This window comes from Chiloscyllium plagiosum, unplaced genomic scaffold (genome assembly GCF_037043375.1).
Source record: "Chiloscyllium plagiosum isolate Xiang-an unplaced genomic scaffold, Cpla_swu_hap1 HiC_scaffold_23, whole genome shotgun sequence".
Classification (NCBI taxonomy): Eukaryota; Metazoa; Chordata; class Chondrichthyes; order Orectolobiformes; family Hemiscylliidae; genus Chiloscyllium; species Chiloscyllium plagiosum.
The window spans coordinates 61,234,435-61,247,532 of NW_028270161.1; the positions used below are offsets into that span (position 1 = coordinate 61,234,435).

General features: G+C 43.2%; 1 protein-coding gene across 1 annotated transcript in view; it reads right to left on the minus strand.

Moving 5' to 3' along the window:
* Positions 1-12,449, minus strand: part of LOC148145908 (uncharacterized) — a 77,267-nt gene extending 64,818 nt beyond the window's left edge. Inside the window, exon 1 of the mRNA XM_087999750.1 lies at positions 12,336-12,449. Coding sequence (XP_087855876.1) covers positions 12,336-12,449 — 114 coding nt within the window. The remainder of the gene's footprint in view (positions 1-12,335) is intronic.
* Between the last annotated feature and the right edge of the window lie 649 nt (positions 12,450-13,098).

The window sequence follows — 13,098 nt, forward strand, 5'->3', positions numbered from 1 at the left end:
TTTATTAGGATGTTGCCTGGTATGGAGGGAAGGTCTTACGAGAAAGGCTGAGGGACTTGACGCTGTTTTCGTTGGAGAGAAGAAGGTTGAGAGGTGACTTAATAGAGACATATAAGATAATCGGAGGGTTAGAAAAGGTGGACAGGGAGAGCCTTTTTCCAAGTATGGTGACGGCAAGCATGAGGGGACATAGCTTTAAATTGAGGGGTGATAGATATAGGACAGATGCCAGAGGTAGTTTCTTTACTCAGAGTAGTAAGGGTATGGAATGCTTTGCCTGCAATGATAGTAGATTAAATGTACTTTAAGTACATTTAAGTCATCACTGGACAAGTATATGGACGTACATGGAATAGTGTAGGTTAGATGGGCTTCAGACTGGTATGACAGGTTGGGCAACATTGAGGGCCGAAGGGCCTGTACTGCGCTGTAATGTTCTATATAATAGTAGTTGTTAGGAGCACAGTATAAATCAGAAGATGAGAGAAGCTTGCAGCATATACTGTACAGAGTAATCATGGGTGACATCAACCTGAATCCTGAAGAAGGGTCCTGCCTGAAATATGGACTCTCTTACTCCTCACATGTGCCTGATCTGCTGTGCTTTTTCCAGCAGCACGCTTTATCAACTCGGACTCTCCAGCATTTGCAGTCCTCACTTTCTCCTAGTCCCTGACTTCAACCTGTAGACAGACTGGGTAAACTAAGTGAGCACTAAAGCTGAGGAGGAAGAGTTTCTGCACTGTCTTAGGGATGGTTTTCTATAGCAGAATGTTGAAGGGTCAAAAGCTATTCTGGAATCTTGTTGGGAAAGAACCTTTTGGGATGAATGACCATGATATGATAGAATTTTAAATTACAGTTGAAAGTGAGGTAGTTCAATCTGAAGCAGGATTGTTAAATTTGAATAAGAAAAATTATGGAACTATGTGTGACAAGTTGGCTGAACTGAATTAAGAAAATACATTAAAAGGCATGACTGTACACAAGCAATTTTTTTAAAGAACTATGACATGGCTAAAGTATCTATACATTCCATCAAGGTGCAAAAGCACAAAGATCAGCCAATCGTGGCTGTCAAAGGAAATTAATACTTGTATAAAACTAAAACAAAAGGCTTATAAAGTGATCAGAAATAGCAATAAATCTGAGGACTGAATTTTAAAGAATAACAAGGAGAACCAAGAGACTAATAAAGAAGAATACAAAAGGAAGTTATAAAAAAAAAATTAAAAACGGACTGTTAAACATTTTACACATACCAAAAAGGAAATGTTTAGCTAAAATGAATGTGGGTCCATTAGGAGGATTTATAATGGGGAACAGAAAAATGGCAAAGAAGCTAAATGATTACTTTGTCTGTTTTCTCTGAAGACAACATAGGAATCTCTCAGAATTAGATATCCAAGTGACTAGGGAGAGTAAGGAATTCAAAGAGATTAGTATTAATAAAAAGGTCGTATGAGAGAAATTACTGACAGCGAGATCTGATAGTCTACATTCCAAGGTATTGAAAGAGGTGGCTATAGAGATAGCTGAAACATTGGTAATCATTCTCCAACACTCGATCGAGTCACACAGCATAGAAACATGCACACAGCTTAGCCCACCAGATTAATAATCAACCAACAAACAAAACTACACTAATCTAATTTACATGCACTTGATCCATAGCCTACTATATCCTACTAGTTTTAAGTGCCCATCTAGAGGCTTCTTAAATTTGGGACAGAACTTGCCACCAACTCTCTCAGGCAGCATGATCCATATTTCTATCACCCACTGGTCTCCTCTGAACCACATACTCCTCGCCTTAAACTTATATCCTCCTGGTGTTATAGATTCTGTCATAATTCATAAATATTGGAGTACTGCAAAGATCATTACTCGGACCCCAGCTATTCACTGATATATATCAATGATTTGGGCATGAATTTGGGCAAAATTAATGTTTCCAAATTTTCAAATGATACTAAACTAAGCAGTTATTGTTTTGTGAGGACCATATAAAATATTTCAGGTGGATTTGGTCAGGCTTAATGATTGAGCAAGGACAAGGCAAATGGAACATAATGTGATTTATCAGAAAAATAAATGTGATTTATCCCGTCAGGAGAAAGAATAGACATGCAAATTATTTATTAAATTTTGAGAAGCTTCAAAGTGTAGACGTACAAACGGGATGGGAGTGCCCTGGCCAATAAGGCTAACATTCAGATGTAGCAAGCTATTAGGAAGGTAACCTTGATTGCAAGAAGATTTGAGAGGAGTAATGAAGTCTTGTTTTGATTGTATAGGAACTTGGTTAGGCTGTATCTGGTTTACTGTGTGCACTTTTGGTCTCCTTATTTCAGGAAGGATATTAATGCCACAGAGGGAGTGCAAAAAAGGTTCACCAGAAGTGTTCCCAGAATGGTTAGACAGTTTATGAAGAGAGATTGAACAAAATGGCCTGCACTCTCTAATGTTTTGAAGAACGAGAGGCAATCTCTTTGAAAGTTACAAAATCCTAGAAAACATAGACAGTGTAGACACAGGAAAGATGTTTCCCCTAGTTGAGGGGTCTAGAATCCAGATGAAAAGTTTATTTTATCCAGAGCTAGTGAACCTTTGGAGTTTTCTGCCCCAGATGGCTGTAGAAGCTTAGTCTGAGTACATTTAAAATAGAGGTTAATAAACTTTTGATTATCAATAGCAAAAAGGGTTATGGGGCTAGTGTGGATAGAAGGCATGGAAGTGCCAACGATGATCATATTAATTGGTGGAACAGGCTTGATGGCTTATATCTGTTTCTATATCCTTAATATAAAATAGCACATTATTAAAACACAGATTTTCATACTTGTAAGTACTTTATATGGACGTCTTTTTTTCATACTTGGGTAGATTTCTGTAAAGTTCCAGAATAGAAAATCCAGACTGGACTTCACAGTACGAGATTCCTTTGATCAAAAAATGTCACATTTTTAAACAAGCTGTCTAAACAAGATCAGCATTATTTTGTTTGAACTAGCTTTGAATAGACAAAGATTAGGTTATAAAATATTCATGCTTAATAATATTGTACTTCTTATTTTTCATACTTCAATTAGCAACCTGTTCAAAGGAAACACAATAAACCATCTTGTATAGAGGATAATAATGACACTCATGTTGACCTTCCATATTTCTCACTATTTCGTGGTAAAGGTCTGACAGGCATTTCATGCTGATTTCCCTGCTTGTGTTCCTAAATTGGCTCTTACAAGGTACATGATGTGAGGTCAGCTTAAGTTGATTTTCAATTTGACCTCAATAACAGAATTGGCATCCCATCCACATAACCAGGTTAAGATCAACAACCCAGCCATAAAGAAAATTACGGTGCACATTTTGTAGCCAGTCAAATGGCTCCATGGCTTATTTCTCTTCTGATTTCCTGACTTGACCTTCAAATCGCATAGCAAAGACAACAGAAAGTTCATAAGATTATTATTGGTTATTACAGCACATTTTTCTTTCGCTCCTCTCCGGATATTTCAAAGTGAAATACTAGACAATGATATGATTTGATTTAATGTATTTATTGTCATGTGTATTTTGTTACTGAATACAATGGAAAGTGTGTAGTGTCATCCAGCGTCATCTAAAAACACTGAAAAATAAAACAAAACATAGAATATAAAGGTAGAAGAATAAATAAATCAAGAAAAAGTGGTCAACTTTTACAGTCCTTCTTGTTAAGTGCTCTGCCTTGGGCCTGGTGGCCAGGCACAAGTCTCATCAGGCTGCCACTGTTGTATCAAAAGTCAGCACTCCTAAATCCCATCTCATCTCCACTAACACCCTCGCCAGACCTCGCTGACGCTGTTGCCACTGGGTACCACACCAGCCCAAACTTAACTCCACTGCCACCATAAGTCCACTTCAAGCCCACCTCGATAATGCAGCCGCTGCCGCAGGAACTTGTACTGTGCCCAAACTCGCCACTGCCGCCTCCACAAATCTGCACTGGATGCAGACATCACTGAGAACCCAGCTTGCCTCCACAGCAGCAGCCAACAATCAGCAGCTAGAACTGTGGGCTGCACGGTGGCACAGTGGTTAGCACTGCTGCCTCACAGCGCCAGAGACCTGGGTTCAATTCCCGCCTCAGGCGACTGACTGTGTGGAGTTTGCACATTCTCCCTGTGTCTGCGTGGGTTTCCTCCGGGTGCTCCGGTTTCCTCCCACAGTCCAAAGATGTGCAATGCAGGTCAGGTGAATTGGCCATACTAAATTGCCCGTAGTGTTAGGTAAGGGGTAAATGTAGGGGTATGAGTGGGTTGCGCTTCGGCAGGTTGGTGTGGACTTGTTGGGCCAAAGGGCCTGTTTCCACACTGTAATGTAATGCAATCTAATCTAAAACTGTCTCATTGATGCAGAAGCTGCTAGGAATCCAAACTCTCTCCAATGCCGTCACAGGTCCGCGCAGGTCCGACTCGCCAAGTAAGAGTTCTTCAACAAGAGGCAGGTAAAATAACAGAGCAAAGAAGAACAAAAAATGAGCAAAGAGAGAAAGAAAGTGAAAAGAAAACTGGATGGAGCAGATGAACCCTGGGCTCAGATGCCCTACTCCACTGCCAACTTATTGTAAATTTGGACTATTGAGCAATTCATTGACTAGTGCTCAGACTAAGCTAAAAAGAAGTTTTACCTGCTGGTTTACCAACTGGTAGGTTCAGTACTCTCCCTGTCATCTCTGTGTTTGATACCATTTGTTTCTACTCATCTCTTCATGTTGATCACTACCTCTTGAAATTCAATGGATTGAAGTTGTGCTGAATGATGCGAACTGCATATTTGAGTCCAATTTCTTTGTCTAATATTTCAATATTAAATATTTACATCTCTTTTGGAGTGGGAAATGTCTTCAAATTTTATTAGCAACCTGTTCCATATATAAACAATTCAAAAATACCCTCCAATCACCCTCCTCACCTCACCCCATCCCACTAACTGTCAAATGGTAGATTCAACAGACAGAAGCTAAGAGACAGTTTCCCAGGCCAGAGGGAAGAAGGAAAAATGAAAGGAATTGTGAGCATTATTATCTTAGTAAGCCCCCAAGTTTCACATTTGGTTTTAAAAATAAAAATTATTAGTTCTAGCCAGATTATAACAAAGTTGGCAGTCTGTTCTAGGACTGTAAAAACAACTTGTATTCTGAGAAAAGATATTTTCTCTATCATCTTTATCCCATTCTATTTATCCAGATGACCTTCATTTTCCTTCGTTTTAATCACCTTCGGGTCAAATGTCCTGTAATAATCAACTCCCAATCTTTGTCACCCTGCAGCCAATCAAGTTCATTATTTCTAACTAAGATATCAATTCATCTATCTTGTTCCAGTGATTCATGAACTCAAATATAGTACCTTTAGCTTTTGTGCTTTTCCCTGAAGTACTTTTGTTGCTCTACATTGCTCAGATCTCTGATCCATCTTGACCATTGACTTTTCCTAAATTACTGCTCCACAGCCTTGACAGTTTTCTTATACCCTTCAAATTTACCCTTTCCTAAATCTTCCCTTGCCTTTATTAAAGCTTAATCAACTGCCCAAATATTCAATTAACCAACCCTGTCTCAGCCCCTTAAAACAAAGAACTGCAGATGCTGGAGATCTGAAACATTGAAAATTGCTGGAGAAAGTCAGTTGATCTGGCAGCATCTTTGGACAGAAAATAGTTAACACTTTGAGTTGAGTTTGAGTCTGTTCTGAAGAAAGGTCACTGGTCTCAAAATGCTAACTGTTTTCTGTCCACAAATGCCACTAGACCCTGCTAAGTTTCTTTGGAATTTCTGATTTTACCCATTTCAACAGTGCTTATTTGAAAGAAGCAACTCCCTCTTTCCCCAGTACTGGTGGCAATAAGCTGTAAACCGAATATTCTGTTTCTCATATCAGTCATTCAATCTTAACTTTAAAATTCTAATCTGGTTAACCCAAGACCAATTGACATATGCCAAAATAACAATACAGAGGTTAACTTTGAGCTTCTGCATTTTAATTTCATAAAATAGGATAGAATCCCTACAATGTGAAAACAGGCCATTTGGCCCAACAAGTCCATACCAATCCTCCAAAGAGTGTCTCACCCAGACCTATTCCCCTATCCTATTACCCTATGTTTCCCACACCTAATGCACCTAACCTCCACATCCCTGAACAGTATGGGCAATTTAGCATGGCCAATTCACCTAACCTGCATACCTTTGACTGGAGCATACAGAGGAAACCCACACAGACATGGGGAGAATGTACAAACTCCACACAGACAGTTGCCCAAACCTGGTCCCTGGCACTGTGAGGCAGCAGTGCTAACCACGGAGCCACCGTGCCACCCTCTAATATGAACCCCGACCTCCTCAAACTCTCTCATCAGTATTCAACCCATGTCATTGGTTCGTACATGGAGTATAACTGGATCCCCCTCCTACTCTCAAGTTTGTCTAGCTATGACACAAGTCATGCAGCAACTTTCACAACTCCTGGTACAGAGAAAAGTATTTACCCTCTTGAAATACTTCTCCCCAAGACCACCATGTTTTATGTTCCTGTTCACTTTCTCCACTGACCCTGCTGACTTAACATACCCACAAAAGCAGTCAGAATTTGACCTGCTGGACAAGAACACTATCATCTTAGTCCAGAGTGTGATGCTGGGAAAGGACAGCAGGTCAGGCAGCATCCGAGAAGCAGGAGAATCAACGTTTCGAGCATTAGCTTTTCATCAGGAATGAGGCCTGTGGGCTGGGGCTGAGAGATAAATGGGAGGGGAGTGGGGCTGGGAAGAAGGTATACTGTTCGAACTTTTCAAGGTTGAATTTCACTTGCCACTGTTCTGACCACATGACCAGTCCTTTGATACTGTTCTGCAATTTATACCTATCCTCAATATTTGTGTTATCCGCAAACTTCTTGCTCATACTTCCTATATTCAGATCCAAATCATTAACGTACACCATAAAAAGCATGAGTACCTGTGCCAAGTCTTGCAGGACCCAACGAGAATCCGTTTGCTATTCTTTATGTCCTCTCTGAGTTGGCAACCTCAGCTTTTTTTTTAGTAAGTTCTATCTCCTAGTTTCATGTCATTTCTCATTTCCCTTGTTGACCAATGCTATTCAATTAGATAACCACGCACTGACTTGCTGAGCATTTCCAACATTTTGTAAAACATTTATGTCAGATTTCTAGCATTCTTCAGTACTTTTGCTTTAATAGCAATGACTGTGACAGCTTTGCACGGTCTTGCATAAACAGCAAGTGATAAACAGAGCTAAGCGATCCCAGGTACCAGTCTCCAGCCAATTCGATTCACTCCATGTGATATCAAGAAACGCTGGAGGCACTGGATACTGCAAAGGCAATGGGCACTGATAACATTCTGGCGATAGTACTGAAAGCGTGTGCTCCAGAACTTGCTGCTCCCCTAGCCAAGCTTTTCCAGTCCAGTTATATCTCTGGCATCTACCTGACAATATAGAAAACTGCCTAGGTACGTCCTGTACATAAAAAGCAGGACAAATCCAACCCAGCCAATTATCGTCCAATCAGTCTGCTCTCCATCATTAGTAAAGTGATGGAAGGGGTGATCAACAGTGCCATTGAGGGGATCCAAGGTGGCAGCGATCTAGGAAGGTCGTGTTGTAGAGCTCAGCACCGCAGTACAAGTGGGACAAAGTCTTAACCCGCCCTACCCATAGCAGCGTGACATCATGGGACTCTGGAAAGGTCTAGGAGTCCCAGGAAACTATTAGAGCAACTTACCTCAGTTTTTGCTGTCCAGGGATGCAAAAGAAGGGAGGAGGTATGTCCAAGGCCAGGCTCACAGCCCAGCCAGCAGGATTCTTTGACTTATTTCCTACCAGGTCCTGGTAAAGGAGCTCGCAAAATCTTGTTTAAAATTGGGGAAGCAGATATGGGAGAAGCTGGCCCCGATCTCTATCTTTTGCTGCAGAAGCATGAACAGCACGTGGGGGTTCTGGAGAAAAGGACGGATGAGGTAGGACGGATGAGGTAGAACGGAGGGTCACTGTGGTGGAAGCTGACAAAGATTCCTCCAAGGATAAGGTTCACACCCTGGAGATGCAGGTCCGTAATTTGCTTGACCCCAGGTTGATCTCGAGAACAGGGGCAGGAGAAAAAAAACATTTGGAACGTCGGTCTGCCGGAGGGTAAGGAAGGTGAGTGACCTGTAGAATTTACTGAGGATTGATTGCAGAAATTCCTTAACTTGGAGGCTTGAAGATTGAATGGGCTCACTAGGTCACGGCGCAGAGGTCAGGTCTGGCCCAACATCCTCATCCTGTCTTGATGCGGTTTCATCATTATATAGATAAGGAGAGAATTGAGGAAGCTTCCAGAATCTAGGGGAAGGATCAGAAGGCCCTAGTTTACAAGGGTTCTAAGGTCATGTTCTTCCAGGACTTCTCAGTGGCGGTGATTCAGAAAATATGACGGCACCAAGACTGAGGAAGCTTGAGATCTAGTACTCTCTGGCAAAGCTTCGGATCACCTTAGATGTACCTGTATATCTCTTTGACATGTCAGAGAAGGCAAGAGACAGTGCGGACAAATTAACTTAATCTGAACAATTTAGTATGTACAAATAATAGCGTTGTTTGGGTATGTCTCTACTTTTCTTTAAAAAAAAAAGGTAGTCCGGTCAGGGCTTTCTTTTCCTTTTTTTAATTGGAAACAATCTGGTCTAAACGATGCTAGGGAGTAGTTGGGCTGTGTACTTTCAATTTCTAAATTAAGTTAAACCAAAGGAGGGTAGGGTACTTCGCTTTTTTTCCCCACAATTTCTTTGTTCACATGGTTATTTCATGGTGTACTTTCTTTCCTTTCTGCTTGCGTTTGTGTGCGGCTCCAGCTAGGAGAGGAGAAAATGGCTGGGATGGCTGGGTGCCCACTTACGGGCAGCTTATGCCCGGTTCAGGCATTTAAAGTGCTTTAGCTGCAGTATTGGCAGCAGGATGGAAAGTTAGGTTTTGGGATGGGTAGTTGCCCCCTTTGGGGAGGGGGTGAGTTCCCCATTCAGTGCCATTGGCGCTTTATATGTTGGTTTGTTTTTTTTTGGTTTTTGTTTTATATAGTCTTTGATAGCTTTGTAGGTTTCTTAACTGTAGTGGTTTTAGTTTATGAGGAGAAAGTGAGGTCTGCAGATGCTGGAGATCAAAGCTGAAACTTTATTGCTGGAACAGCACAGCAGGTCAGGCAGCATCCAGGGAACAGGAGATTCGACGTTTCGGGCACAGGCCCTTCTTCCTGAAGAAGGGCCTGTGCCCGAAACATCGAATCTCCTGTTCCCTGGATGCTGCCTGACCTGCTGTGCTGTTCCAGCAATAAAGTTTCAACTGGTTTTAGTTTATGTAGATTTTATATTCAATGGATCTTGCGACAAGGCTCAGTGGATTTGTAATTCGAGTTCCTCTTCTCTGAACTCTAAAATATTACTGCAGAAGGTTATGGTTAATGACATGATTAAATACTGTACCTGGAACATCAAGGGGAGTCACTCACCAATTAAGAGGAAACCCTGGACTTGGTGGCATCTTGTACGATTGGTAATATTACCATCTCCGATCACACTCCAGTGTATCTGTTGGTTAACATTAAGGATGCTATAGTGGGCCTGAGGCACAGGTGACTGGATCCCTTTATCCATAAGTCTAATAAATTTGTGGAGTACTTCTCTAAGGAATTTAGGGCACTCCTAGACATTAATTCAGGCTTGGTTAGTAGTCCATCCTTCCTTTGGGAAACTGCCAAAGCCTCTGCCGGGGGTTAGTCATCTCCTACTCTGCCAGTAGGAAGCAGAAGGGCGAGCAGCAACATCTCCTCGAAGCATAGGTGAAGGAAGCAGAGATGCCTTACTTTGACAGGCTCTCGTTGGCCAAGCTACAGAAGATTATGGCACTGCAGTCTGCACTGAATTCTGTGCTCACGCTGACAGCAATGAAGAAACTTACTTTCGCAAAACAATAGGTTATGTGAGCATGGTGATGAAGAGGGAGATGGCACGGGCATGGACACACAAGTTGGCCGCTGAGCCATCAGTTGGCCAACTTGACACACAAGATGGCCGCCGGACGACAATTATGGAGAGAAACAGCAGAGCAGATATAGACACCGCCTGGGGCCACCATAATGCCAGCACAATGCACTTACAACCCAGTTGATTAGTTTAAAGTGGGTAGGGGAGAGAATACATGAGTAACGAACGCTACCTGCCGAAGTGTCTGGGTCCAATCAACACCTCTTATAGAAATGCTAACAGCTTGATACAGACTCAATACGAAATGCTAATGAGTTTTGAGATTTGTCGCTTAGATTGAGGTTCTGGATGTAGATTTGCTCACTGAGCAGGAATCATCAGTTATGCTTCGTCTGGAGGCTCACTGAAGATATTATCTAGTATGGTGACGAAACGTCTGAAAATGAACCTTCCAGCTCAGTGAGCAAACCTACATCCAGGATGAAATGCTAATAGCCAGAGCTGCAGTAATCGTCCTTCTCAGGAAGAGCGATTAGAGCCTATTACCACAGCAATGGATTTCCGTCCAGACATTGAAACTGACAATGACCACATAGAAATTGAGAAAGGCTGCGCTGGAACTGACAAAGACTGTATCGAAACTATCAATGATTCTGCAATGATTGCCACAAACAAACCATGTTACATAGACAATAATCTCGTCATTGACCTATTGTATCACAAGATGTATAAAAGTTTCTTGACATGTGCCCTGGGTCAGGAGAAGACTCGCAGCTGACCACTGTGCTGTTGGTGTCTTTCTCTCCCCTGACCTCCAGTGTTTTCTTGTGCAGTATGCTCTGTCATTGAATCCGATTCTAACACAGACTGGTGTTTTTCCCCACAACATTGACAAGTACCTAGCATATCTTGCCAGGAAAAGGAGTGCCCCTCAAGTGATTACGTCGATTAGGGAAGGGTCTGGGAACCTAACATGTGATTCCAAAAAGATTAATGCAGCATTCCAGAGATTTTACTCTGAATTCTACCAATCTGAGGGTTGTGAGGAGCGGCGGGCCAAGATGGAGTGCTGTTTCAAAGATCTGGAGCTCCTGGCTGTGACTCCTGAACAGGAGTCTTTTCTCAATGCCCCTTGCAAAAGGTGCAGGAGGCTGTGAAGCAGCTTCAGAGTGGATGGACTTCCCAGTGAATTCTATAAAAAAATTCATAAGCATATCGTCAGGCCTGTTGCTCAACATGTTCAATGATTTGTACAGTCATGATTGTCTCCTGCCATCTCTAAGAGAGGTCAATATTTCACTTATTCTTAACAAAGGAAAAGTCCCAGAGGATTGTTCTTCTTACAAGCCCGTTTCATTCTTAAATGTTGACTTTAAAATGCTCTCTAAGACTCTTACTTTGAGGCTAAAAACTGTGTTATCTTTGATTGTTAAAGAGGACTAGACGAGCCCCATAACGTTTTCAACAAGCAGTGGTTGGCACAGTGGTTAGCCCTGCTGTCTCATAGTGCTAGGGACCCAGGTTCGATATTAGTTTGTTGTTGGTTATTATTTATTTAGTTAAGTAGTTAGTTGGGTTTTTAAACATTTTTTATATATATTTATACATTTGTACATGAGGGCGGTTTGGGTTGTTAAATTTGTTTCTGGTGTTCTTTCTTTGTATTGTTTTGAATTGTATTGTTTTTCATTCGTTGTAAGATTTAAAAATAAAGCCCCAAACCTGTGGCAGGCGGCTCGTTTCTCTCTCAATTCCTGCACCGAAACCAATCCATCCCTGTCTGCAACATATGTGCCCAATCTGGGCGCCCCACCCCGACTCATGCCCCCTCTCTCACATACACACGCAACTGAGCCCCCTGCTCCCCTCACCAGCCCACCCTACATCAGGCCCTCACACTCTCTTCCCCCATCACCTGGGCAGCTCCTCATTCTCCCCCCCAACCCTCCTCTCAGGCTCCGCATTCCCTTCCCTCCTCGTCCCGGGCATCTCTCACTCTCCCATCAACCACTCCCTCCTCTTCCACCCGGACCCATCATTCTCTGCCATCCCCTTAACCCGACCGCTAACCTTTCTGCTTCTCTCCCCCAGCAAGCCCATCCCTCACCGGGGGGTTGGGGTCACATTCTTCCCGCCCTCATCGGAGAATTGTTTATATAAGTGTGCAAGCGTGTTGGGTAAGAAGCAGGAGATTGCCCGACTGGGTCGAATGGTCTCCCCCTGCATCTATGATTCACCTCCCAAATTACAGTCCCCGTTCCTCACCTTCCTTTCCCTTCACCCGCTCGGACCTTTCCCCCGGGCCATACCTCCACTCTCGGTGGCGGCCGCTGTCGAGTTGCCGCAGCCCATGCCAACGGAACCGCACTCCAGTCCCCGCCCTCGTCACCACGGCAACGGAACAGCCAGTCACCCGCGCGCATGGACTTTGGCAACAAGGGCTGGTCACAGCGCTGTCAATCAACGGCGCGGAGGCTGAACCGCAAGGGAGAGGCGGGGCCAGTCTATGACATTCACATGGACAAGCGGAGCGACCAATCACGGTGTAGGTGGGCGGTGCCGGCCCAACAATCTCAGGGAGTCCCTCTCCCACTGCAACGCCCAGGTCATTTCCTCTGCCCTGTAGCTCTTCAACTATGTGTACTCTATGCTACTTTCTCCCCACCCCCACCAGCTTATCTCTCCACGCTTCAGGCTCTCTGCCATTATTCCTGATGAAGGGCTTTAGCCCGATTTCGCTGCTCCTTGGATGCTGCCTGAACTGCTGTGCTCTTCCAGCACCACTAATTCATGATGATGACATGGACCTATCGTGATTGGGCGGGCCGGAGTAAGGATAACCGTCAGGGTCAACTTGCACTTTCTGCTATAATCAGGTAGTGATAGCACTTTATGCTGTGCTCCAGGGTCACACCCGAAACGTTGACTTCTTCACCCCCTGATGTTGCCTGGCTTGCTGTGTTCTTCCAGCCTCCTGCTTGTCAGCCTTGGATTCCAGCATCTGCAGTTTTGTTTTGTCTCGTGCTCCCGAGTTAGGCTACAAAGGTTTACCAATGCAGACCTGTTGTCTTC